This window comes from Sminthopsis crassicaudata, chromosome 3 (genome assembly GCF_048593235.1).
Source record: "Sminthopsis crassicaudata isolate SCR6 chromosome 3, ASM4859323v1, whole genome shotgun sequence".
NCBI lineage: Eukaryota > Metazoa > Chordata > Mammalia > Dasyuromorphia > Dasyuridae > Sminthopsis > Sminthopsis crassicaudata.
The window spans coordinates 172,729,961-172,757,892 of NC_133619.1; the positions used below are offsets into that span (position 1 = coordinate 172,729,961).

Below are 27,932 nucleotides of genomic sequence, written 5' to 3' on the forward strand. Positions count from 1 at the left end.
AGAATGAAAACTGCTAACAGAGGGTTTTCCTGTGGTGTCCTAGAGACAATTCTTCCTAACCCAACAAGAGTCTATTAAGTACCTCACTTGATTAAGGCACTTTGTTAAATGTTAGGGATAAAAAATGCTTTCCTATGGGAACTTACATAATATTAAGGAGAATCTAGTATAACCAGAAATGTTTATACATAAAAACTTGAGAAAAGATATTAAGAAAGACTTGCTATAGAAAAAAACTGAATTTTGAAGGAAGCTAAGCATCCTCAGAAAAAAAAATTACATTCCAGACATAGAGGATGACCTGTATAAAGGCACACTGAGTCAAGAAAGCTATTTCTGACTTTAGGTAACAGGTGGAAGGAATATAGAGTATGTGAAGCAGAGGAATATGAAATATGTCAGGAAAAGTCATTCTGAGCTAGGTTGTGAAAGGAATTAAATGTCAAACTGAGGAGATTGCATTATCTTTAGGGCAATGGGAGAATACTAGAAGCTCCTTAATGCAGGATTAGTGGATGCTTTAGGAAGACTATTTTTGATAGCTATATGGAGGTTAGATGAGAGAAAGGAGAAGCTGAAAGCCAGCAGTCCAATTAGAAACAGCTTTCCAGTCCAGATGAAAGTGAATAGAGTTCAGTCATCCAGAGTAAAGGCTATGAGTGGCAAGAAGACAATTTCAAACATGAATGAAAAATGTTAAAGGAAGAGGGAAAATGAGAGAATGGCACTGGAAAAAATGTGAATTAGGGTGTCTAAGAGGATAGTGGTACCCTATACTTAAATAGACAAGTTAAGAAAAGAAATAATTATACTGGAAGATGGTGGAAGAAAGAATAAATTTGAATTTGGATGTGTTAAATATAGAATGCCTATAGGAAATTTATTGATTTTGAGCTCTTTAATCATTGATGATGCAGGCTAGAAATGAGAAGATGGAGCTGAATGAATATGTGTGTGTGTATTATATATACATATGTGGGAGGAGTTTGTGTGTATATAAATAGGAGATAGCACATGCTTAGGGGGCTTCATAAAGATTCATAAAGAAAAAAGAGAAGTTAGACAAATAGGAGAAAAACCAGAAGAACTAAAAGAAGAGAGAGTATACAGAAGGAAGAGGTGGTTAAGTAAGTCAATAAACATTTATTAAGTGCCTGCTATTCCCTAGTCATTGTGCTAAATTCTGGAGATTCAAAAAAAAGGGCAAAAGAAAGACTGTGAGATCACAGTATGATAGGAGACAGAATGTGAAGATAACAATGTGCAACCAAGATATATATGTAGGACAAATTAGAGATTATCTTGGAGAGAAGGCACTAATATTAAGAGAGATAAAGAAAATTTTCTTTCAGAAAGCAGAATTTTAAATTAGAGAAGCCAGAAAAGGCAGAGGTAGAGATAAAAAGAAAGATAATTCTAAGCATGGAGGACAGATTTAACAATGAAGTGAATATTTCTACTCTTGGAGAAAGCAGTTTCAATCAAGTGTTGAGATCAAGAGAGAGACTGCAAAGAACTGAGCAGTGAGTGGGAAGAGAGAAAAGTATTGGTCATGAGTATAGATAGTTTTGTGAGAGTGTGTGTGTGTGTGTGTGTGTGTGTGTGTGTGTGTGTATGTGTTTTCCTCCACCTGGGAATTTGATTGTAAAAGGGAAGTGAAAAGTGGGATAATAGTTTGAGGGAATGGTAAAATCAGGTGATGCCTTCTTCTGGATGGAGAAAATATTGGGCATATTTGTAGAAGAAAAGAGATAGAATGAGAAGACTGAAAATTAGAAAGGGAACAGAGATGATCAAAGGAGCTCTCAGAAGAAATAGAAGAGCATGGGACTAAGGGTACAAGGACAGAGGTTGACAATGGCATGAGGAAGGGCCCTTTTCTTTGTAAGAGAATGGAACAAAGAGAAAAAAATGTTAAAGGCATTATAGAGGCATTACAAAGTAAGATAAAGAATATATATGAGCTCTTTTCTCAGTAAAGTAGGAGGTATCTCAGCAGCAAAAAGGGCTGCTACAAACATTTTTGCATCTGTGGGACTCTTTCCCTCCTTTAAGATCTCTTTAGGATATAAACCCAGTATATCAAAGTGTATGCACAGTTTGATAACTTTTTGAGCATGGTTCCAAATTGCTCACCTGAATGGTTGGATCCATTCACAGTTCCACCAACAATATATCAATGTCCCAATTTTCCCACATCTCCTCCAATATCTGTCATTATTTTTTCATGTCATCTTAGCAAATCTGACACGTGTGTAGTGGTATCTCAAAGTTGCCTTAATTTGTATTTCTCTAATCAGTAGTAATTTGGAGCACCTTTTCATATGACTAGATATAGTTTCAATTTCTTCATCTGAAAATTGTCTGTTCATATCCTTTGACTATCAATTGGAGAATGGCTTGAATTCTTATAAATTTGAGTTAATTACATATTTTAGAAATGAGGCCTTTATCAGAGCCTTTAAATGTAAAAATGTTTTCCCAGTTTATTGCTTCTCTTCTAATCTTGTCTGTATTAGTTTTGTTTGTACAAAAATTTTATAACTTAACATAATTAAAATGATCTATTTTTGATCAATAATGATCTCTAATTCTTCTTTGGTTACAAATTATTTCCTCCTTCACAGATCTGAGAGGTAAACTATCCTATGTTCTTCTAATTTGTTTATAATAATATTCTTTATGTCTAGATCATAAACCCATTTCGACCTTATCTTGATGTATGGTGTTAGGTGTAGGTCAGTGCCTCATTTCTGCCATACTAGTTTTCAATTTTCCCCACAGTTTTTGTCAGATAGTGAATTCTTATCCCAAAGGCTGGGGTTTTACAAACACTAGATTGCTGTAGTCCTTGACTATTTTGTCCTATGAACCTAATCTATTCCACCGATCAGCTACTCTGTTTCTTAACCAATACCAAATGGTTTTGATGACCACTGCTTTATAATATAATTTTAGATCTGGTATAGCTAGGCCACCTTTATTTGCTTTCTCTCCCCCCCCCCATTAATTCCCTTGAAATTCTTGACCTTTTGTTCCTCCAAATGAATTTTGTTATTTTTTTTTAGGTCAGTAAAAGAGTTTCTTGAAAGTTTGATTGGCATAGCACTAAATAAATAGATTAGTTGAGGTAGTATTGTCATCTTTATTATATTTGCTTGACCTATCCAAGAGCACTTGATGTTTTTCCAGTTGTTTTTTGCGTAAAGTATTTTGTAGTTTTGTTATATAATTCCTGACTTTCCCTTGACAAATAGATTCCCAAATATTTTATACTATCTACAGCTATTTTAAATGGAATTTTTCTTTCTATCTCTTGCTATTGGATTTTGTTAGTGATATATAAGATTGCTGATGATTTATGTGGATTTATTTTGTATCCTGCAACTTTGCTGGATTGGTTTTTCATAAAACCAACTTTTATTTTTATTAATTCAATAGTTTTTTTTTTACTTTCAATTTTATTAATCTCTCCTTTTATTTTTAGAATTTCAAGTTTAGTATTGGGGCAGGGCTAATTTGTTATTTTTCTAGCTTTTTTAGTTGCAAGCCCAACTCATTGATTTTTTTTCTTTCTCTATTTTATGCAAGTAGGCATTTTGAGATATAAAATTTCCTTTTTATCTCTTTGGCTGCATCCCACAAATTTTAGTATGTTGTCTTATTATTGTCATTCTCTTGGATGAAATTATTGTGTCTATGATTTACTGTTTCACCCATTCATTCTTTAGGATGAGATTGTTTAGTTTCCAATTACTTTTTGGTCTATTTTCTCTTGGCCTTATATTGCATGTGATTTTTATTGCATCATGATCTGAAAAAAAATGCATTTACTATTTCTACCTTTCTGCATTTGATTTTGGTAGGTTTTTATGCCCAAATACATGGTCAATTTTTGTATAAGTTCCATGAATCTCTAAGAAAAAAGTAATCTCCTTTCTGCCTCCATTTAATTTTCTCCAAAGCTCTATCATACCTTTTCTTTTTTATTTATTTGTTTGTTTTTATTTACAAAATATATGCAAGGATAATTTTTCAACATTGACCCTTGCAAACCTTCTGTTCCAACTTTCTCCCTCCTTCCCCCCACCCCCTCCCCCAGATGGCAGGTAGTTCAATACGTGTTAAATATATTAAAGTATATGTTAAATCCAAAATATGTATACATACTTATATAATTATCTTACTGCACAAGAAAAATCTGATTTAGAAAAAGAAAAAAAAACCTGAGAAGGAAAACAAAAATGCAAGCAAATAATAACAGAAAAGAGTAGAAATGCTATATTGTGGTCCACACTCATTTCCCCTAGTTTTCTCTCTGGGTGTAGCTGATTCTCTTCATTACTGCACAATTGGAACTGGTTTGAATCATCTCATTGTTGAAGAGAGCCATGTTCATCACAGTTGATCACTGTATAATCTTGTTGTTCCCCTGGCTCTGCTCATTTTGTTTAGCATCAGTTCATGTAAGTCTCTCCAAGCTTCTCTGAAATCATCCTGCTGGTCATTTCTTACAGAACAATAATATTCCATAACATTAGTATACCACAATTTATTCAGCCATTCTTCAATGGATGGGCATTCATTCAATTTCTAGTTTCTAGCTACTACAAAAAGGGCTGCCACAAACATTTTTGCACATGTGGGTCCCTTTCCCTTCTTTAAGATCTCTTTGGGATATAAGCCCATTAGTAAGACTGCTGGATCAAAGAGTATGCACAGTTTGATAACTTTTTGAGCATAGTTCCAAATTGCTCTCTAGAATAGCTAGATCTGTAGATAGTTCCACCAACAATGTATCAGTGTCCCAGTTTTCCCACATCCCCTCCAACATTTGTTATTATCTTTTTCTGTCATTTTAGCCAATCTGAGAGGTGTGTAGTGCATATCTAACTTTTCGAACACTTTGTTTATCTCCTCCACTTTTCTTATTTATTTTGTGATTCGATTTATCCAGTTTTGAAAGAGCAAGGTTGAGATCTCCCACTAGTATAGTTTTTCTGTCTTTTTCCTTCTTGCATCTTCTTAACTTCTCCTCTAGGAATTTCCGTGCTATACCACTTGGTGCATATATGTTTAGTATTGATATTGCTTTCTTATTTCTGGTACCTTTTAGTAAGATATAGTTTCCTTCCTTATCTCTTTTAATTAGATATATCTTCGCTTTCACTTGATTTGATTTTTTCTTCACCTGAAGCATAAGTGCTTCTGCTGTAGCCCTTTATCTTCACTTTATATGTATCACTATGCTTTAAATGTGTTTCTTAAACAATATTTTGTGTTAATCCAGTCTTCTATGCACTTCCGTTTTATGGTGGTGTTTATTACATTCACAGTTAAAAAAAACTTATTCTGTGTTTGCTTCCATCTTATTTACCCTAGGTTTTTCTTTTCTCTTTCCTATTCCCTCTTCCCTCTCTCAAATAGTCTTTCCCCTTTAGAATCCCTCCCCCTTTTTTAAACCTTTCCTCTAATTCTTCTGTTTTCCTTTCTATTAGTCTTTCCCTTAGAAAGTGATCTTTAAAGTCTTTCCCAAATTGAAACCTATGTTGTTGTTTTGGATAAATTGTATTTTTTCAAATTATATGTACAAACAATTTTTGTCATTAATTTAAAAAAAAATTTTCTCCCTCACTCTCTTCTTCCTAAAATGGTAAGCAATTTTACATAGATTATGTATGTGTAATCATATAAAATATATTTCTATATTTCCTAGTTGTTAAGAAGAAACAGACCAAAAGGAAAAAAAAGAAAAATTAGAGAAGGTGAAAAATGTATGCTTTGATCTATATTCAGAATCCATCTGTTCTTTCTCTGGATGTGGTATCATTTTTCATTAATTAATCCTTTGTAATTGTTTTGGATCATTGTATTTCTAAGAAAAGATAGGTTGTCCATAGTTGATCATACAATGTGGCTGTTACTGTGAAGAATGTTCTTTTGGTTCTGTTCTTTTCATTTTGCATTGGTTTACTAAATCTATGTTATTTTGTGACTAAATTAAAACCTTAGGGGAACTCTCAGAAGCCATGTAATAAAAATAAAATAGTTGCCATTTATATGACAAGTCAAATATGTTATTTTGGTAGGATTTATTTCTCCTTGGTAAGGTCTTCTATCTCCTGATGTCAAATGAAAAGGAAAGCAAATGATTTACCTCTGAGGGACAATTTATCATGGTCTGATATGTATATATCTTAACCTTTCTCTTAGGCTTTTGGATCATCTGGGTGAAACAGAAGCTGCTTTTGATGAATTTTGGGCTAAACATCAGCAGAAACTTGAGCAGTGTCTACAGCTCCGGAATTTTGAACAGAACTTTAGAGAGGTGAGTGGTCACAAGACTCCAGTAAAACTTGAGGTATGCTCCTAAATATTGCAGTTGTCAAGCAATGATTGTCATCAGAAGGAGAAATCCTCTAAGTTCCTAGATTGTCCATCCATAAGCTTGACATTCTCTACACATTAGTAGGCAGTCTTCATGAGTCATTGTGCTCTCCCTACTCACAAACACACAAAAAATTATCCCTTCTGATAGTGACACCTTCCACACTTAGCTAGGCTAGTCCTAGCATAATAGATATATAGTCTGTTACAATGCCTTTAATCAATTTTCACTTTTTTAGGACTTGCAGAGGTAGGGCACTGCTGATATAGCCTTTAAGAGTCCTAAAGTTACAACAGAGTAGGTCTTTAGCAGGAGAATGGAATTAAAAAGAGCCAAAAAAAAAAAACCCTCCTATAATACAATGTAATACCTCATGTGATAAGACTGCTAGAAAGGGATATCAGGATTTAGAAGACAGAGCATATTTGATCAAACCAGAAAACCAGGGATGCTATATATGGACTGAGTACATGTTATATAGACAGTAAATTATTTAAGAATTCTAAGGAGGAAAGTAACAAAGGAAGGATTTATAAAAGAAGTGGGCAGAAGGAAGGAGAGAGAGAGAAGGAGAAGGAGAGGGAAGAAAGGAGGCAAGGAGGGAGAGATAGGAAGGGGAGAAAGGAGGAAAAAAAAGAAAAAAATTATAGGTCTTCAAAACTAAATCATAGTGGACAAATTTGCATAAGGCTTTAAAACCAATTTTGAATAAAAAATATCAGTTTTATTTGATGCTTATTAAAAACAATGTTAAATTTGGTAAGGAAAAAGAGAATATTAGAATTCAGTTGTGTTATTTTTTGGTTACCTTTTGAGAATACACTTATATAATATGTGTTGTAGACATATCAGCAATTTATATAATATGTGTTGTAGACATATCAGCAATTTTATTTCCTACAGGATACTCTTCATTTGTTAACATATATAATAGAGGTCTAATTCCTATTATTTGTGAGATCTTCTCCAGGCAAGAAGCAGAAAATAGCAAGACTAACCATTTACTAGCTCTGTGATGTTGGTTAAGTCCCCTAACTTCTCTGTTTTCTCATCTGTAAACCTGTTTCCTCATCTATAAAATAAAGGAGTTTGACTACATGGCCTCTAAGCTCCTTTCTGGTTCTAGATCTATGTTCCTCAGCTTTTATAACCACAACCCAGAGTGTTCATTGATAAAGATCTACAGAAAACATAAGATTAAGCAGCATCATTAGGTGACTAATTAGGTATCTAATATGACCAAAAACTAAAGCACCAGAAACTCAGAATTCAATTCACTGCCAAGCTCTGTGCTAGTTCCTGGGGATACAAAGACAGAAATAAACATTTCTATCCTCAGGGAGGGTACACAGGGAAGAAGCAGCACATACATATAATTCAAAACAAAGTATATACACAATGAATACAAAGTGAGGAAAAGCATCAGTAACTGTGGGGGAAAGAAGGGGTCAAGCTATGCCTTGTGAAAGGGGAGGTATTTGAGCTGAGCTTTGAAAGGAACCAGGGGTTCCAAGAGACTTTAAGTGAAGAATAGACTCATCCAGCATCCTTAATAAGTCCAAATGAAAATACAAAATGAAAACAAAAGTTGTTTGATTTAAAAGGAATGTCAGCTCAGAATTTTTACTTTAGCCCCTGATTTCATCCTTTAGCTGTCTCATGAATCACTACATTCTAGTGGCTAACTCTTGATTCTACTAAGTTTCCCATGCTTATCCCTACCACCAGAAATGCTTAAGTATTAAAAAGTCGAATCTCCTGGGGCTTAGAAGTGCTTAACAGCACTGCAGCAGGCTTTCATGTCTTTATCCCAAGAGGTTTTTTAAAACTCTGCCAGCTCCTTTGTTTGTTCTGCAGGATTGGGCAGATCTCAAGAGAAAACAAAATCATTCTCTCAGCATCTTAATCTAGCTTTTCTGTGCTTGTAAACTTTTCTTCATGAAGATAAAAAACAAAATGAAAATTGAGTTAATTAAAATATAACAGGTTCTAAAATCAACCTCATATTTTTGGTGACATCATGATGCAATGAATCTATAGACTTGGGTTTTATGCTCTGACCCCTTAGAAAGTCATGTGACTTAGAACATGGCACTGTTCTCCTATAAAATGAGAGTGATAATCATCCTTGTAGTGCCCATTTCACAGAGTTGTTTTTGTGAAACAAACTTTCTAAATTGATATGTAAATACTCTCTTGGATCAGTGATTGCAAGCAACAATCCATATCCATACCTATTTACTGAATACCTTCTCTGTGCTGCGCACCCTTATTGGTGTTTAATTGATATATGGGTAGTAAGTGACAGAGCCAGGATTTGAACACCTTTTGACTCCATATTCAGTTATCTTTCTAGTATACTGAACTAAATTCTTATTGTCACAGTTTTTTATTTTTTTTTAAATCTTCCTGTAATATATGAATGCACTACATAACCTTAGGAATATCACTTAACCTCAGTTCCCCATCTGTCAAATTTTTTTGTTCAATCGCATCTAACTCTTTGTGACCTCATTTGAGGTTTTTCTTGGAAGAGATACTGGAGTAGCTTGCCATTTTCTTCTCCAGCTCATTTTACAAATGAGGAAACCAAGGCAAACATGGTTGAGTGACTTGCCCGGGGTCACACCAGCTAATAAGTGTCTGAGGGCAAATATGAGCTTAGGAAGATGAGTCTTCCTCACTTCAGGCTAGGTGCTCTGTTTTCTTTATCAGCCTGCAGCACAGAAGGCAAGTAAATTAAATGGCCTCAAAGGAACCTTCCAATGTCATGTCTAAGTACATTCCTCTGCAAATAGTTTTTAAATCACTTTTTTTTGTTAAATAATAAATTTTTACTTAACTTTTTTCAGGTAAGAATTTTTGAAAAATCCTACCTTCTGGCACACTCACATTACTAGCTTGATCTTTTTTCAGCTTGATGACATGATATCACTAGGCAGATTTTGGATTCTTTTTCTTTGCCTTGATCTTTAAATATTATATCTTAATTTTCCACAGAAAGGAATGCCTTCATGTGAGTACTGCCAAATGTGTTGATAGTGGATGTTTCTCTATCCCAACCCTCATTGACAATGGTGTTGCTCTCTCTTCCCATTCCCTTCTCTTTCTCCTAGGTGAAAGCCATCCTAGACGTTGTATCAGAGAGGTTATCAGCCTTTACTGATGTGGGAAATAGTTATGCTCATGTGGAACACATGTTGAAAGACCTTACTAGCTTTGAAGAAAAATCCAATGTAAGTCATCTGATGTGTCAATTCCACAATTAACATTTACTATTTAAGTTGTAAGATGGTATCTAATTATTGGAAAAGGTTTCTTTCTAGTACCTAATGTCTCAAGTTCACTTAAGAGAGACAGAGATGCCTATGATATAGTCATTTGGCTTTCATGTTCATCATTTCTACAATGATACAGTAAGATTTTATAACTTAAAAGTTTTATTATAAAACCATAATTGTTATAAATATAATTAATGACAAGTTCATCTTGCCAGAGAAACTGAACAAGCTAGAAAATGGTTTGCTTTAAGTATTCTCCATCCATTCTGAATTCTTCATCCAGAGTTTTTCAACACTACTAAATTATCAATATAAAAACTTAGCAGTATCATGTGCAGTTATACATGATGATCCCTCTTACCTTTCTTAGATACAAATCTCGTTGAGCTACTGATTTTTTCAAGTTCCCTTTTTGCCATATAGGTTCCCTATATTTTGCTCTCATAGCTGTAGGGTGTTGTGTGTGTGTGTGTGTGTGTGTGTGTGTGTGTGTGTGTGTGTGTGTGTGTGTGAATAATTTTGTATTGATACATTTAAAATTTTTATTTATAAAGCATTGAGTGAGGAAAAAAAGAGGTTCCACCAGAACAATGTGGAAATACCCCAAATGAATGGATTTTTGGTGTTGTTCTAGCCTTTCCCATCATGGCTAGTTTGCTAGCCAGCTCCATGATTTGAGTAGTGTGTGAATAATTACAATAATAAGCAAAGAAAATAGCATCCTCATAACACCTTGGCCAATAACACCTTAATTACAGTGCTTTCCATTGCCCTGAAAATAGCTTCCAAGTTGCATATAACCCAACTAAGCCCCAATCAATTTTTAAATGATGTCTTTCTTTTTCAGGAAGCAGTAGAGAAGGCTAGGGCTTTGTCTTTTGGAAGGTAACCAGTTGATCCAAAGCAAGCATTATGCTGTGGACTCTATCTCACCAAAATGCAATGAACTCCAGCATCTCTGTGATGAATTTTCTAGCTGAAATGAGTAAAAGAAAGAATCTTCTCCATCAGTCACTGGAACTTCATAAGCTTCTTGAAAAGGTAGTTTTGGAAATGAAAGTCTCTCCTTGCCTTTCTCCACTGTGTTTCTCTTACTTTTAAAACAGCCAGTCATGTGATCCCATGTCTCCAGTTTCTTCCTCATCTGCGTGGTATCAATAATATTTCTCGAGGTTTCCTATAGTCCTTTATTTTTCTCTTGGGATCTAGCAAATGTGTTGGTATATTTTATGTGTCTGTATAATTTAGTTGTGTGTGTTTATGAAATCTGGTTGTGGCACCTGATAAAGAAATGGCAACTTACCCACCCATACTGATCTTTTATTCTATTTGATGTTTGGGCTTAGTTTATTTTTCTTTCAGTAGATATAACACTGAAGAAAATCCAATTAACTTCAAATTATGATTTTCCATTCTGGGGAATATATAATATGTAGTGGCAAAAGTATAAAGATTCAGTGTTTTGAGTCATATTTCTAAAACTGAAGTATTCCATGGGCTATGTGTTTATCAGAGAAGAATTGCTTTTAGCAAAAAAATGACAAGTTACACAATTTGGCAAATTTATAATTTATAAAAATGACAAATTTCACAATCTTCCAGTGCATTTCCTGATGTCTTCTTTTCTTTTACTTCTCCTGTGTTTTATGTATCTAGTCTATGAAATGGTGTGATGAAGGTATTTACTTGCTAGCTTCCCAGCCAGTGGACAAATGCCAATCCCAGGATGGAGCTGAGTCAGCCCTACAAGAGATCGAGAAGTTTTTAGACACTGGTGCAAAAAACAAAATCCAGGAGTTAAATAAAGTTTACAAAGAATATGAATGTATTCTCAATCCAGATCTAAAGGTAATATTAACATGTGACCATGGGTAAAATAAATTTTTGCGGATGGTTATTTTCATAATTAAAAAAAATTTTACCCTACTGAATAGAGATTTCCCAACTCTTAAAGTTTTAAAATTTAAATTACAATTAATTATGCATTTATTTTTAAATTTGGAACTTAAACACTACCAAAAAAACTATTTTTATACACATGACAGAACCACAAAAAAGTATATTATTTGAAATTGTCAAGCTTCCCTTCATACTGCTTGATTATGGATATGTATGTATATATATATATATATATATATATATATATATATATATACATACATACATATATGTGTATGAAATAAATTTTACCCATTATTTTCATAACTGTTCTATTCTAAACTTTTATTAAAAAAAAAAAAAAAACTTCAGATGTTATCAAATCCAGTCTTCTTCTCAATGGCCGATTGTCTTCTGCAACATTTCTGGATAGATCACTATCTAACCAGACTCTGCTTGAATGTTTCCAGTAATGGGAAGCTCACTACTTTATGAATTCCTCTTAACCCATTCTTGGTCAGCTCTATTTGGCAACAAAAATTCCTTACATTCATTCAAAATCTACCTCACAACAGCTTTTCCCTGGCTCTACTCTCTAAACTCAACACAGAATAAATTTCTCTTCTTCATAACAGTCCTTCAGATATTTAAAGGCTGTTTGTTTTGGCCCTTTTCTTCTCCAGAAGGAACAATATACAGTTATCAGCCCTTCATAACACAACATCATTTCCAGAACTCTCACTCTTTCCACCACAGTCCTCTATATGCACCTTGGTTATCAATGTATTTAATCAGGCATATCACCCTGAACTGAATCACAAGAATTACTACAGTGCTAATAGAAATGTTTAAAAATACAATTTTTAAGGAGTTTATTTTGGAGCAACTACTCTGCTTTCATGATCTAATTGTGATTTCTTTTTTCACTTTAATGAGACATTAATCCTTAGAATCCAATCATTAGAAAGCAAGTACATAAAGTTCATAATTGTTACACTCTCATTTCAGGAGCATGTACAAAAGGTATTTCAGAAACAAGAGAGCATGGAAGAAATGTTCCAGAAGAGACAGGTGAGCCTGAAGAAATTGGCTGCAAAGCAGACCCGGCCAGTGCAGCCAGTAGCACCAAGACCTGAAGCATTTACAAAATCTCCTTGCACTTCTCCAGGTAAACTATATAAGTACTGTTCATTCAATAAGTGTACTGAATCCCCAGTGTCACTTAAAGTGTATTGGGGTGCATGTGAGACAATAGAAAATATAAAGCAACATTGAAGCACTAGTCTCTGGTATCTGCCTGCTCTTTTCCATTGAAATAAGAGTTCTGCTGACACTTATTTCAAGTCAGTCAGTATTTATTAACACCTGCTATGTTTCAGGCACTGAGCTTGGATTCTAGGGATTTGAAGACAGGCATAAACAGTCCCTTTTCTCAAGGACCTCACATTTTAAACAATATTTAATCAATTTTGTACAAATGAAAAAACACATACTGGTTAATTTAGGGATAATCAGCTGAGGAAATGTACAAAACTCACAAGGTTTAGCTATAGCTTCACTTGTTTGGAATGAGTTAATCTTGACCTAAGAAAAAAGGACTTCTAGTTCTACCTATTCCATCCTTCCTTCCTTTGCCCTAGAATGCCTGATGGAAAATAAGCCAAGAACCTAAAGGCAACTAGGACCCTTCCTTCCCTATCATGTCTAAGATAGAATCTGGTTTAGAGGTCATAGAAGGAATCTGACCTTTCTCTTCCCCATCCTTCCATGTCAGTAATGGAACTGCTATAATCCCCAAATGCACAAATGTTCAATCATTAGTGGTGATCTTAGCTTAAACAGCAATAAATTAACAATAGCAAAGACATCAGTATTTCTGATTCACAGAATATGTTGGACATGTAGGAAAACTGGATGGGAAAATAGGACAGCAGGTACAGTTTATTAAGGTAGGTGGAAGGAAAAGGCCTGAGGATCCTAGTCCTCAAAGCTCTCCAATCAAATCATAGTTTCATGCATTGTTTTTCCATTCCAGGTCTTCGAAGAGGTTCTGAGAACTCTTCTGAAAGCAACATGCCAAGAAGAGGAAATTACAGAAGAGCAAAGGTAGTGAATGATGATTTTCCTTCAAAATTGTATTTTTCCACCTTCCCTCTCAACTTCTCTGGCTACAATTCCCCTGATATGTATTGTTTTATCTTAATAGAATATAAACTTCTAAGTATAAGATCTGACATATGTATGTATGCTCCTAGACTTACCACATTACTCAGCACATATTAATGGCTTTTCATTCATTCATTCATCCACCTTTAAACTCTTTTTATCTAGAAGTTAGTCTGCTCTGGAACTTCCTAATAAACTAAGTGGTTATCATAAGTAATGATAAATAATGATGATGATGATATAACAAATAATAATAGCAAGCCCCACTGAAGTTTGGATTTCCCTTACCTCAGGAAACTTCTTTTGCTTTGTTGAGATTTCTGGGTCCTTATTGCATTTTCATCCAGTCTGGTTCAAGGAACAATCAGTATTATTATAAAATCATGATAATACTTCCTCTTTTCAAAGCTACCAATCACCCAAATTTAGTCAATTTTCAATGAGATTTCATGACAGAGTTGCCTACTAACTAGTGGCTTTTTTTTCCATTCTAAGTAAAGAGAACATGAATATTCCAGATTTAATCATTTGGGAAGGAGAACAGTGAGCCATTGACACTGGTGTCTTTAAAAAAAAAATACAAGAAAAGCAAAAGCAATATGAAGACCCTTGTTAAATATCTTTTTGTTTAAATTTTATGTTGTTCCAGTTCCTATGTAATTCTTAGCACATAATAGACATTTTATAAATCCTTATTGGTTGATTTTTTTTCTTTTCCTAATGCAGAGTGAAATGAGTGATATACAACAGGGCAGAAGTGGCTCAATGATGGATGATGAAGAAAATCTGGCAATATTGCGAAGGTGGGTTTTGCTTCAGTCAGTACTGATTGCCTCTGAGTGGTTCCATATCCAGGAAGATCATAATCTTGGTCCCAGCAGAATTTCATAATTCTAAGTTGCTAAATCAAAAGAGAATTAAGACCTAGGTCTCTGAAGAGTGCTGACAAAACTTAGAGGCCAGTGTGGAAATGGAATACAAACAGCTAAGGTGGAGCCTCAGTCGAAGGTCTTACCCAATTAATGACCAAACTAAAAAGAGGGTAAAAAAAATAACACTTTATTACTCAATTCTGACAAGCAGACTGTTGTCTGGGACCCTTGATTTAAAAATTGCTTTATTTTTGTAACTTCTAGATCCATAATTTCCTTCCTATTTTTGCAACATTGATGTATATTCTTTGACTAATTCAGTAGTTTACCCATTCTCTGGCTTGGTGTTTTGCATTTGGCTAGATATCAAATCAACCTCTGTAAGAAGATATCTTGGATTGAAATTACCCTAAATTTTAGCCAGAATTCACAAGGACTAATAGGAAGCTCTTTCTGGAAAAGTCAGTAGTAAAGAATGGATTAATGGATAAAGTAATGTGCTTTTGCAGAAGTTGGTCCCACAAGGACCAGCTTCAAACAAAATACAATGAAGAAAATTTCCAAGAATCCAATACATTGCTACCAGATCTTGAGAGGAAAAAAGCCTAAATTTACAGAGGCCCTATTGGCATTCTTCTATAAGACATATAGTCTTTATATTAAGTTCTTAATAAGTTTTTAAAAAAATTTAAATAGTATTTTATTTTTCCAAATACATGCAAAGATAGTTTTCAACATTCACCTTTGCAAAACCTTGTGTTGCAAATCTTTCTCCCCCCTGCCTCAAGAGAGCAAGCAATGTGATATAGATTAAATATGTGCAATTATTCTAAACATTTATATTTCCATTTTCATCATTCTGAACAAGAAAAATCAGATCAAAAAGGGAAAAACATGAGATAAAAAAAAACCCAAGCAAACAACAAGGTGAAAATACTGTGCTTTGATCCACATTCAGTCTCCATAGTTGTCTTTCGGGATCTAAATAGCACTTTCTACCACAAATCCATTGGAATTGTCTTGAATCATCTCATTGTTGAAAAGAACCAAGTCCATCACAATTGATCATCATGTAATGTATACAATCTTCTTTTGGTTTTGCAGTTCTTAGTAATTTACAGATCTGCCAAGTTGATTTTGCTTTTGGGTTTTGGAGTGTTAGGCCCCAGTCCTCATGGTAGGCCTGTGAAAACTTTTGGAGAAGCCTCTAAAAATCAAAAGTTTTCTGTCCCTATGTTTCTAATTAAGCAAAAATCATAGATTTAAATTTAGAAAAGACCTCAGAGGTTGAGTCTATTCCTTATTTACAAGGAGGAAGCCTAGAAGTTTGTGGCTTAACTAAGAATTCACAGATAATAATTTGCAGAGCTGGGATTTGAACAATGGTTCTGTGATTCCAAATATAACACTTGTTCCATTTATCCATTCTGTTTCTGAATCCTTCAGATGGGATGGAGTTAGAGCTAAAGACTCCTCAGTATCCCCATGCAATTAGGAAATGGGAAGATTCCACAGATCTCCAAGGTTTAAGAGTCATGCATTGACATCATCCCTTCTGTTCCTGACCACTTGTCTCTTCACAATTTGGAAGCCTTTATGAACATTATGAACTACCTGCCTTAGGGCTCTCCTGCTGTTTAGGTATAGGATGGTCAAGGGCTTACCAGTCTTAGTCCTCAGACAACTGTCTTACATGTATTTTCAAAGGATATTCCTATAAGGAGTTAACATCTTTCCTTATTTCCAGGCATGTCATGAATGAGCTTATTGAAACAGAGAGAGCATATGTGGAAGAGCTGCTTTGTGTCCTTGAGGTAGGTATATGAGAAGGGAAGGGAAGGGAATATGTATATGTATCAAGTGTCCACATGTCCAAGAATTAAGGTAGGTTTAGAATTTTAGATAATGAAAATATGGCCTTTTTGTTTATTAGTTTTATCTTTTTGAATTAAGAAATTATGGAAATGGTTCCTATTCTGTATATCACATATATACCTCCAGGGTCAATCATAGATTAAATGTAAAGTACATTAGCTTTAGAAAAGACACTCCAGAAATGGTGGTACCATGCTCTCTCCTGATCTACTATTAGAAAAGGTTGAGACTGGTAGTTTGCTTGGGCTCAGAAGATCTGAACTGCAGAAGGGTTAAACCAATCAGGTGTCCATACTAAGTCTGGCACCAATTTAGCAAACCCTCTGGAAGTAAGAGACCACCAGGCTAGGTAAGTGGTGGCTCACTGGCCAAGAAAGGAGAGTTGAATCACTTCTTTATCCCCATTGCCACTTCCAGGGTTTCTTCCCTATTTTCATCACTCAGGAGCCCCTCTCCTTTTAAGATTCGTGCTATTCATGTCTACCACTCAATTAAATCCTGGTAGTTACTGTTTATAGCTTTACTTCTTAGACTTTTTCTATTCAAGACTTTTTTACCCAAGAAAGTTTTGACTCCAGTTATATAAAATAACTATACAAATCAAACATTTACTGATAATAAAGAAATTTATTTTAAAAACAATTCTTTAATATACATGTAATTTTACCGTTTATTAATTTGCCTGTTTATGAGGTAGGTGTGCTTATTTATTTTTACATAAAGGACTAAATCTTGGTAGAATATCACTGAGACCTTTCCTCCTTTGAGATTCATAGTATTTCTTTCTATCGCCCAATTAAATCCTGGTTGCCAAATTTTTCATGTCCCCCACATTGTTATGTCATCCCATGTGAGTCACAACCCACAGTTTAAAAAGCTTTGGTATATAGACCCCCCAGATCATTTTCCTTCTTTCCTCAATGAATTCAGTACTTGGCTCACAATTTTTTCTCTCTGCTTCAACATGCATTTTGACTTTCCCCTCAAAAATCCCAAACAGTTTCTTAACCTATTTATTTCACATGACCTTTACCTCCACATAAAGATAATCATATGCTTCATCTTGCCTTCACCCACAAATGTACTACTTCCATGTTCAAGAATTTTGAAATCCCCTTATCCAACCACAATTTATTATTTCACCTCTCCTCCTACCTCCTCTTACCAAACTTCTTTCTTTCACCATAGTGACTACCAATCCTTGACACCCCCTCCCCCAACCCTTAGTTCTCTCCAAGACATTTCCCCTGTACTAACCATTCTTTCCTCTTCTCCCCATCTTGACCTCTTGGTAAACTAATTCGACCCTACACTGTTATCTTTCTCTTTTATCTTCTGCAGGAAGCCTTTTTTATATTTCTCTTAATTTCAGTGCCTTCTCCATTTATTTCCTAGTTATCCTGTATATAGCTTTTTTGGTACACATTTGTTTGCTCATTGTCTCCCCATTAGATTGCCAGCTCTATGCAGAGAAGGACTGTCTTTTGCTTTTTATATATATATATATACCCATCACTTAACACAATGCCTGATACATTTTTAACCTAGATGAAAAAAGGAGATTCGATATCAAAAATAAAACAGAAAGCAAACAAAATAAAATATCTCATTATATTAACTCTTTGTTGACCATCTATACACATACCCCCAAATGACTTTGCACAGGTGGCCTAAGACTTGTTGATCTGTTTGCCAATTGAGTTTCATGAGTCAAATAACAACTGGAAGTAAGAGTCATTCATTCTCTTCTTTCTGCACCATAGGGATATGCTGCAGAGATGGATAATCCACTAATGATGCATCTCATTTCACCAGCCCTCCAAAATAAGAAGGATGTTCTATTTGGGAATATGGAGGAGATTTATCACTTCCATAACAGGTAAAGGGCATTGTTCTTCTGTGTTTGAGAAAGTACATTGTATCTTCTCCTTAAAGTAAGTAATGTATCTTAATGCACTTTTCCATTAAAAGGATTTGAAGTTCAAATCAGCTACCCTGGATCATATCATGTCCTGAATTTTTAAATTATGTATTGTTTTCTATTGAGAGATTACAAAGTTACAGAACCTAGTAATGGATGCATATCTATTTTGAAACATAGTCAACTAGAAGTGATTAAAATTTGAGGATGGTTCTGGATTTAAATGAAAATCCAAGAAGACAAGCACATTTTTAGTTGTTGAATGTCCAGTGGGTATTAATGACTGGTAGGATAGACAGACATTCCAGTGGTCTTGTATTATGTCTTGAGAAAAAAAAAAGTCATGTCACTACTAAACCATGCTGGCAATTCAGTAAGTGGGACTTGTCTTTCCCCAAATCATCATCCTTTCTTTCAGTCTTATTGGTAAGGAGAAATCCTCCTTCTCATTACCTTCTCAATTTGGCATTTTGGGGAAACTTTCAGTGTTAACAATAACAAAATCTATCAGCATGGATAATGTTTTTGACCCTATGGCACACAGATCAAGGGCCATCTGTTTTCCTGGACATGGCTAAAGAAGAACAAATTAATATGGGAAGTTTATTGCTTTTCTCTTTTTCTCCTCCTGGGGCTGGGTGTGGGATCTTTGTTCTGAGATGATCATTTTTGCCTCTTCCAGGTTTATGGGGAGTAGTATGGATAATTTCTTCAGCATTCCCTATCATAGGGGCATAATGTGTGTTTCTATATTTTCCTTCAGGGGATAAGAAAAGGACAGTTCAAAATAGAAGTTGTAGTGATAATAATCAGAGGATAAATTTATTGGAAATTATTTTATCCTGTGTAATGAAAAACAAATCATAGTTGAATCTTCCCCAGGAGTCAGCTGTGATGGCTGGAGTAGATGGATGCCCCACCTTGGGACTTGGGAAAGCCAACAGACCATGGGAATCTACATTACCCACCCTGCTCTAATATTTGGGAGGAGAGCTTTAAGGGAGTTTGGGGCTTTCTATTTCTTCATATCCTTTTTTCCCTTCTGTCATCTATATCTCACCCCATCCAGTTGTAGAGGATTTAACCCCAATTAACCCCAATTCTTGATATTTTACTTCCTAAAGACACAAGGCACCTTGTATTAGGAGGTAAATCAAGTGGATATGCTCCAGCTTACTCCTTGTTAGTCACTTCATAGATTCAGAGTATGCAGAAGTCACTGGTATATTTTAAATTATTACAATAAAGTTAAAGTTAATGATTTTTTTTCACATGAAGCTCAAATATGCTTTCTAATGACACTGATTACCCAGAACTCTATCCACTCTATCCAACCCAGCAGCCTCCAATTTGATCTGACAAGGTAGGGAGATTGCATGAGGCAATTCACTGAGTCCCAATATGGAGAAGGGGGCAGCTAAGTGGAATAGTAAATATAGTGCTGGGTCTTAGTTAAGACTAAGTTGAAATCTGGCCTCAAATATGTGTGACTCTGGACAAGGCGCCTAACCCTATTTGCCTCAGTTTCTTCATCTGTAAAATGAGCTGGAGAAATGGAGAAACCATTCCAGTATCTTTGCCAAGAAAACATCAAATGGGGTCAGGAAGAATCACATGCAACTGAAAACAACTGAAAAACAACATGAGTAATACGTTAAATTACCCTTGGGGTTTATGTTACATTTAATTTTTTGTTAAAAGGAATTTGTAGAACAAAGTGTAGAGAGAGGATCAAAGCATTTGGAGTAAGAAAACCTGAGTTTAAATCTCCTTTCTTATTAGCTGTGTATCTTTAGTCAAGTAATTTAAGCTTTATGGGACTCAAAATCCTTATCACTACAACTAAGAAAGTTAGGTTGTATCAATTCCCAAAGTCCTGTCCAATTTTCTATCCTAAGATACAAAGTCCCTGTCTCTTCATCTGCCACATGAGGGGACTGGCTTGAATAATTTTTGAGCAATCAGATTCTATGATTGTAAATTTCCTTCCACCTACATTTATAAATCAAAGATTTTGAAGGGAACTTTGCATGTCAACTAGATATATATTAAAAGAGGTCCAAAGGTGTAACCCATTTCTTTAGTCTACAAGTTCAGGCCCCTGGTTATTTAAGTCAGACAGGATTGCTACCATAATATATTTCTGTAACTTTTTTTTAATCATAAAAATATCTCAAAGATTTTTTTCAGAGGGAGGGATTGAAAAAGGTCTTCTGGGGGAAAAAGTAGTTATTGGAAATAGTTTCCTTTTTAGATTTTTTTTTTCCATAAAGTCTAATAAAAACTTCCTCTGTTTAGAATATTCCTGAGAGAACTTGAAAACTACATAGACTACCCAGAACTGGTAGGAAGGTGTTTTCTAGAAAGGGTATGTATGTATTATAAACCAGTAACAATAGATATGCTACCTCATACTGTGTTTTTTAACTTTCTATTTCTAGCTAAAATGACTAAATCATTGTGATCTTAATCCCCATTGGTTTTCCTCATTCTCACCACATAAATTGCAAGTCTGGTGAAAATGACCCTTTAAAGCTCATTTTAAAAAAAAATTGAAGGGGATAAAATAATATTCTTAATTCCTTTGCCATTGATCATGAGCAACTAATTTTCCTAAAAGGGAAACATTAATTTGTTGCAAAACTGAGTAGTTCCTATGAAACAAAGTAGCCAGTGATCAAAAGAAAAATATTGTTTGGGGGCCTGAAGGAACTGAGAATGTTAATCAGTTGGCCCAGTCTACTTCATGGAAAACTCTTGGTTACATTTTGAGGATTAAAAAACTCTGTTGAAAAAAGAAAGAAAGAAAATAAGTTGCTACTCTTGAAATATGTTTATCTCTGGAGAGCTGATATTTAAGTAAAATAAATGAATAAATGGTCTCTTTGCAGTTTGTTTTAAAACTTGCCCAAGAAAAAAAGAAAAAAGGCCAAATCCATTGAGTTAAATTTAAGCAAGGAAAAAGGTGTTCTGACTACAAACAGTATTGAAATTGCTAGAGACAAAGTTATCACATGACTTCCTTATTTATAAACTAATAGGTCATATAAATGACCTATGCCAGGCCAAAAAAGAACTTCCTAGAAGTATAAGACAAACTGCTATACCACATTTTACCAAAAGGCAGAGCAGTGGAATCAGAAGACTTGTATTCAAATCTATATCAGATACTGTGTGATGCTGAGCAAATCATTTAATTTCTTTGTGCCTTAGTTTCTCTTCTGTTCCCTTCTTTCTAGCTCTAAACTTATGATCCATGTCAGGTACATTTGATAGTATATTTGTCCTAAGTTGGATTTAAATGCCAAGGAAGCCATATGGCAAGTTTTTTTCAAGGACCATTCTATTTTCCTGTTTGCCTTCTCAGATAATGGTTATTAGAAATATTTTGTTTTGATTGTGTATATCATCCAGAAACAATTTTAGGGAATATTGACTGTTGTCATGGCTCAATTCTAACGGATAAAACATACCCAAACTACCTTGCTTGAAGTCAGTTTCATCTCCATGGTATCAGCTCCCACATACTGCAAAGTTTTAAATGATACAAATCATGCCAGTGTGGGGAAAAACCAGAGACTCCTTTGGAAAATGATCTTTCTTGTGCTCTTTAGCTGATCCAACTGATAACTTTTTTAATTCCTACATACAGATGGAAGATTTTCAGATTTATGAGAAGTATTGTCAAAATAAACCCAGATCAGAAAGTCTATGGAGGCAGTGCTCAGATTGTGTATTTTTCCAGGTATATTTCCATATGCTTCTTTGGGCTCATTTCATGTGCTGATTTAATTGGTCACTAATAATGACCATTGAATAATCCAATATTTCTGACTTCATCACAGGAATGCCAGAAAAAACTTGATCACAAACTCAGCTTGGATTCTTATTTGCTGAAACCTGTTCAAAGAATAACTAAGTATCAGTTGTTATTAAAGGTAGGAATGATGTTTGCAATTTTTTTTTATCAGTGGCCAATTTTTGACTTTGTTGTTGTTGTTGTTTGCTAAAAACTTAATAGAATAACATAGCCAAAATAATAAAAGTCAGAATAATTTAAGCTATAGGTTTACCATTTTGACCAAATGTGACCAACCTTTCAATGACAGTTCTACTTATGGAGAAAGTCCTAGCCACAGCTTTACTGCTTCCTGAAGAAAAAGACCATGTGGTTCCCTAAAACTCCCATATTGCTGGTGAAAGCAGCCTGTATTCTTTTTTTATTAAAGCTTTTTATTTACAAGATATATGCATGGGTAATTTTTCAGCAATGCCCCTTGCAAAACCTTCTGTTCCATCTTTTCCCCTCCTTCTCCCCACCCCCTCCCCCAGATGGAAGGTAGACCAATACATGTTAAATATGTTAAAGTATATGTTACATATCCATACAGTTATTTTGCTGCACAAGAAAAATCAGACTTAGAAATAAGGTAAAATTAACCTGAGAAAGAAATCAAAAATGCAAGCGGACAAAAACATATATATGGACTTTATTGTGTGTAAGGGAGATAGAATATATGTATGGCACCCCAGCTCAAGAAGCATGGAAGTGACAATGTAGGTAAGACTCTTTACTAGGTGGTAGAACTATAAAGACAAAACAAAGAACTCTCCATGTCCTCAAAGCATTTCTATTCTACTAGAGAGATACGTATATAAATATAAACATGATAAATTGAGGCGATAGAGATCACTAGCAAATAGGGGGATTCAGGAAATGGCTTCTTAGGAGAGAGCTCATAAACTGAACCTTAGGTGAAACTCAGGAATCTACCAAGCAGTGGAGCCATGTTTGTCTAGGCACAAGAAGCCCTCCTAATGATTCTAAAGGTCACTCTTTGGGAAGCATCTTAAAGGTAAAACATAGTTTGAATAATATTAATCAGAGCACAAGAAATTAGCCTCTTTTTTTCTGCAAGCATCTGGATGTATATTTCCCAAAGATACTGATATGTTTTTGGTGATGGTTGTATAATCCTAAGAACATTTATTTTTGTGCACCCTGCCCTTCAGGAAATGCTGAAATATAGTAAAAATTGTGAAGGAGCCGAAGATCTACAAGAAGCATTGACTTCTATCCTTGGAATTCTCAAAGCTGTCAATGATTCCATGCATCTGATTGCCATCACTGGCTATGATGTAAGTAACAGTCATTTAAGTGGAAGATGCTCTAATTGAAGAATGGAACCTAATCCCTGTCAAAGGGAACCGCCATTTACTTTCCTTCAATGATCTCATCAGTGTGATATTATGATATATGATAAAATGATATATTATATGACATATATTATGATAGAAGGCTGCAGAGTTTTAAGGTGAAAAGAAGTCATACTTCCAAAGTCCTAAATGACTTTCTCATATGCTAGGTGAGTTATGGCAGCCTTAGAAACTTATTTATATATTCTATGATTCACCTACTACATGAGAAGTATTACTGCATGGTATGTGATATAAAGTTGCCCTTAAAGCCAGAAATACCTGGATTCCAGTCCTACCGCTAATATAAACTTTCTGTATGACCTTGGAAGTCACTTAATTACTGAAAGCTCTATGCCAGTAGGACCAAAATCAAATAGCAAGGGAGATCCCTATCAGCAACATACCAATTTAGTTTTAAAATATGATGTTATCTAGTAACCAGATGGTATGATGGATCAAATGTCAGGCCTGGAGTTAGCAAGATTCATCTTCCTTAGTACAAATCCAGCCTCAATCCCTTACTAGCTGTGTGTCTCTGGGCAAGTCACTTAACTTTGCCTTAGTTTCCTCATCTGTAAAATGAGTTGGAGAAGGAAATGGAGTGTTTACTCCAGTATCTTTGCCAAGGAAACTTCATGAAAAGTCAGTACTGAATAGCCACAACTGAGTGACCATGCATTATTGTATTTTTATTTATTTTAGAAAATATTTCCCAATTATAATTTAATTGAGTTGGGGCTGCATGTTGGTAGCTCTGTTTCGGGCAGCTTTCTAAGACTATAAAGTTGCACAGAAGTTGCTAAGCCTCATCCAGGTGTTTCCTGTAAGATAGAAATCATAAGGGTCCAGACAACTCTTTTCTTGTAAAGAGAGCCAAAGCCAGCCTTGTATATAGGCTTCCCATCAACTTCAGTAAGTGGCATTAATCTGTGTACTATGGCACCTTCTAGCACTGAATACATTAAGAACCAACTCAGTTGTCATTTTGACGGAGCAATTTAGACCCCATTCACAGGAACTATTGTTTATTGTTGTTCAGGAGTGTCCAACTCTTCCTAATTCCATTTGAGGTTTTCTTGGCAAAAATACTAGAGTAGTTTGTCATTTCCTTTTCCAACTCATTTTATAGATGAGGAAATTGATCCAATCAGAGTTAAGGCTCTAAGGTTTGCCATATAGCAAGTAAGTGTCTGGATTCAAATTTGAACTCCAGAAGATGAGTCTTCCTAATTCCAGACCTGGCACTCTATTCACTATCATCACATAGCTGCCCTTGCTAGTAAATGTCTAAGGTTGGATTTGGTTCTGGTCTTCCAGATTCCTCACTCAGCATTTTGTTCACTCCAGAGTTTTATGTCTATAATTTTTAAAAATGTAATTTTAAAATATAATTGATTCTCTCTTTTTCTTTTTTAAGGGAAACTTAAATGAACTAGGCAAGCTCTTAATGCAAGGCTCCTTCAGTGTTTGGACAGATCACAAAAAGGGTCATGCCAAAGTGAAAGACCTGGCCCGATTTAAGCCAATGCAGAGACATCTGTTCCTCCATGAGAAAGCGGTTTTGTTCTGTAAAAAGAGGGAAGAGAACGGAGAAGGATATGAAAAAGCCCCTTCATACAGTTACAAGCAATCCTTAAATGTAAGTAAACATTTAGACTAAAGCAATGAAATTTTAGTTTTTGCCAAAAGTACTCCTCTCTATCTTTCAGTATGAAAAATCTAATCTACAAAGAAAAAAAAATATCAAGAATATATCTGATTATAATTTATCTGAATTCAAATCCAGTTTCAGATACCAACTAGTTGTATGTTTCCTCATCTATAAAATTGGAATTATAATAGCACCTACCTACCTTTCAGGATTATTGTGAGGACCAAATGAGTGCTTCACACATAGTCCTAGCACACAGTAGTTGCTTAATAATGCTTGTTTCTTGGTAACTAAAAAAAAATCTAGTTACCTCCAAGTCCCAAGGGTGTATAAGAATAGGACTTTAAAAAATGGTAGGGACTCTTTTAAGACCTGGAAGTGCTCTTTGGAATATTTTTAATAAAAATTGGTTTCCTGCATGTATTTATGCCTTTTCTTTGTGTCTTGTGTTTGCCAGATGACTGCTGTTGGAATAACAGAGAATGTTAAAGGGGATGTTAAGAAATTTGAAATCTGGTATAATGCAAGGGAAGAGGTTTACATAATACAGGTACGGGTGGCATGCCAATTACTATTTTTCAAACAAGGTTTTCATTTCCTTTGTTGTTACCGTGTAGAATTTTGTAATGTTTCCTTAGGCCTATGCACCCAAATTCAGCAAGATTAACCATGTCATTCTAATAGGAACTTGGCAGGACAAGGAAATGTGTTTGAGGTAGATGGAAAATGAAAATGTAGGCTGTAATCACTTTCCTAATGCAAGTCTGAGGAGATTCAACGTTGTATTAATAGCTGCCAGGAAAAAAAGCCTTAAAAAGAACGGACATTTTGCCTTTTTTGTAAAGTTACAAGTCTGTGAGCTAAAAGACACAGTGGGCATTTTAAAAAGGAATATATAAAAATAAAAAATGTTATTTGAACATGGAGTAAAAAAAATGAAAAATCAGCTTTAAGAAGACAGAAATCCTTGAGTTTTACTTGGGCTCCCTATTGCTCCCCAGATGAACCTGGTGAGGGGAACAGCTGACTCTATACAGTGTTTATCCTGATGTATCTTGGGCCAAATTATTCATTTCTGCACACTGCAACATGAAAACAATGGAACCACCCTTAGAAACTACATGACCATTTTTGAAAACGTCTAGACCTATTTTGTGACTGAATCCTGCAGTTTATTTATTCAAAATTAGGGTTTTTTTTAAACCCTGGAGGCTAGGGCTCCATGGTCAAAGAGTTATATGCTGCCTCCAACTCACAGATTCCTTCCCCACCTTCTTATTTACTCAGAATGTGACCTGCTTTGTAAACTCTTCAGGAGTCCCCAGGCCAGTATGCCTCTTTTTTTAGCACTAAGTCATGTTCCTCATCTTTTATCCAAACCAGCAACTCCAATATGGCTGTGCTATTATGATGGAAACCTAATTTAGTCTTTACATAATCTTTTCACCCCCGAGGAGAGAAAGCATAATTAAAGAGCCAGGGGAGGGGTATTATAATGTAATGCAATGCTGCTTTAGGTTCTTTTAGAACCTATAATTGGGCTACAAATGAAGAGGATGGATGTCCCCTTGAAGTGAGCTATGGCAACACCACAGGCAGAAGAAAGGAACAATAGTTACATCCAACTCTGCCTTTTCACTGACTGCCATCCTGTGTGTAGGTCCATCCCTCCCCGTATTAATTACAGAAGTCCCAGAGATGAATTCAATCAATGATGAGTCAACTATATGAGCTCAGTCTAAAAGGATCATGAAGACTTTGGGTTTCTAGATAAAGGCAAGTAGTAGCAATCACAAAAATTATTTCCTGTGTGTCCCAATCCTTCCTGATTCAAGCTGTCTGGGACTTCTGGAATTAATTGAGATAGGAATGGGAATCTTAATACCTTAACACCTGGAATACCCTCCCTCCTCACTTCCACATAGTAGAATGTCTTGGCTCAAGTAAAACCTCCTACATGAATTCTCTTAGCCCCTAAATAACTTCAAATTTACTTTGAATATATTTTTATTTACATATTTCTTCATAATAGAATGTAGGCTCTTTGAGAACAGGGATTGTTTAGTTTCTTTCTTTTTATCTTCAACTACCACAGTATTTGGTACATAAGTAATTAATGAATATTTGTTGAATCATTGATTTGACGAGTTTCTTGTACTAATCCCTCTCTTGACCAAATCTTCATGGCACAGGAGACTCCTTAAGGAGGCTGAATTCAGAGGATTATAAGAATAGAACCACAGAATTTTAGTAGAGGACAGGCTCTTGACTTCAGCTTCCCCAATGATTCATTTATCATGAGAGTAGTTTATGTAGAATATAAATACAATTAGAACTGAGACATTGTATGGACCCTGAGGGAGAGACCATGGAGTGATAAGGATTAGTTTGGAAATCAGGAACACCTGGATTCAATTCCCACCTATGACATATACTAACTGTGTGACTCTGAGAAATACAATTATGTTCTCATTTCCCAGTAACTCTTTTCAAAAACTATTAAAGAAGAGTAAAGATGCAACCTGTATTGGTAGAAAGTTCCTGCTCCAAAGAAATCACAGATCCAGTTTATTTTTTTTTAAATAAAATCCTTATTGAACTGCTGTTTTGAGGTGCAAAGTAAAGGTGTTCTAAAAATTCTTGAGCTTCACCACAATTTATTATTTTTTCTTCTTTTCCCCAGTAAGAAACTTGGATGAAA

The 27,932-nt window shown here is 35.0% G+C and overlaps 1 protein-coding gene across 1 annotated transcript in view; it reads left to right on the plus strand.

The window, feature by feature from the left end:
- The window catches only part of MCF2L (MCF.2 cell line derived transforming sequence like), a 208,183-nt gene that overhangs the window by 167,558 nt on the left and 12,693 nt on the right, over positions 1-27,932 (plus strand). Inside the window, 17 exon segments of the mRNA XM_074299566.1 lie at positions 6,214-6,328; positions 9,505-9,624; positions 10,517-10,546; positions 10,548-10,643; positions 10,645-10,710; positions 11,326-11,517; positions 12,556-12,715; positions 13,583-13,653; positions 14,440-14,516; positions 16,333-16,399; positions 18,224-18,339; positions 20,680-20,749; positions 22,034-22,126; positions 22,227-22,319; positions 23,395-23,520; positions 24,998-25,219; positions 25,689-25,781. Of these exon segments, the coding sequence (XP_074155667.1) occupies positions 6,214-6,328; positions 9,505-9,624; positions 10,517-10,546; positions 10,548-10,643; positions 10,645-10,710; positions 11,326-11,517; positions 12,556-12,715; positions 13,583-13,653; positions 14,440-14,516; positions 16,333-16,399; positions 18,224-18,339; positions 20,680-20,749; positions 22,034-22,126; positions 22,227-22,319; positions 23,395-23,520; positions 24,998-25,219; positions 25,689-25,781 (1,807 nt within the window).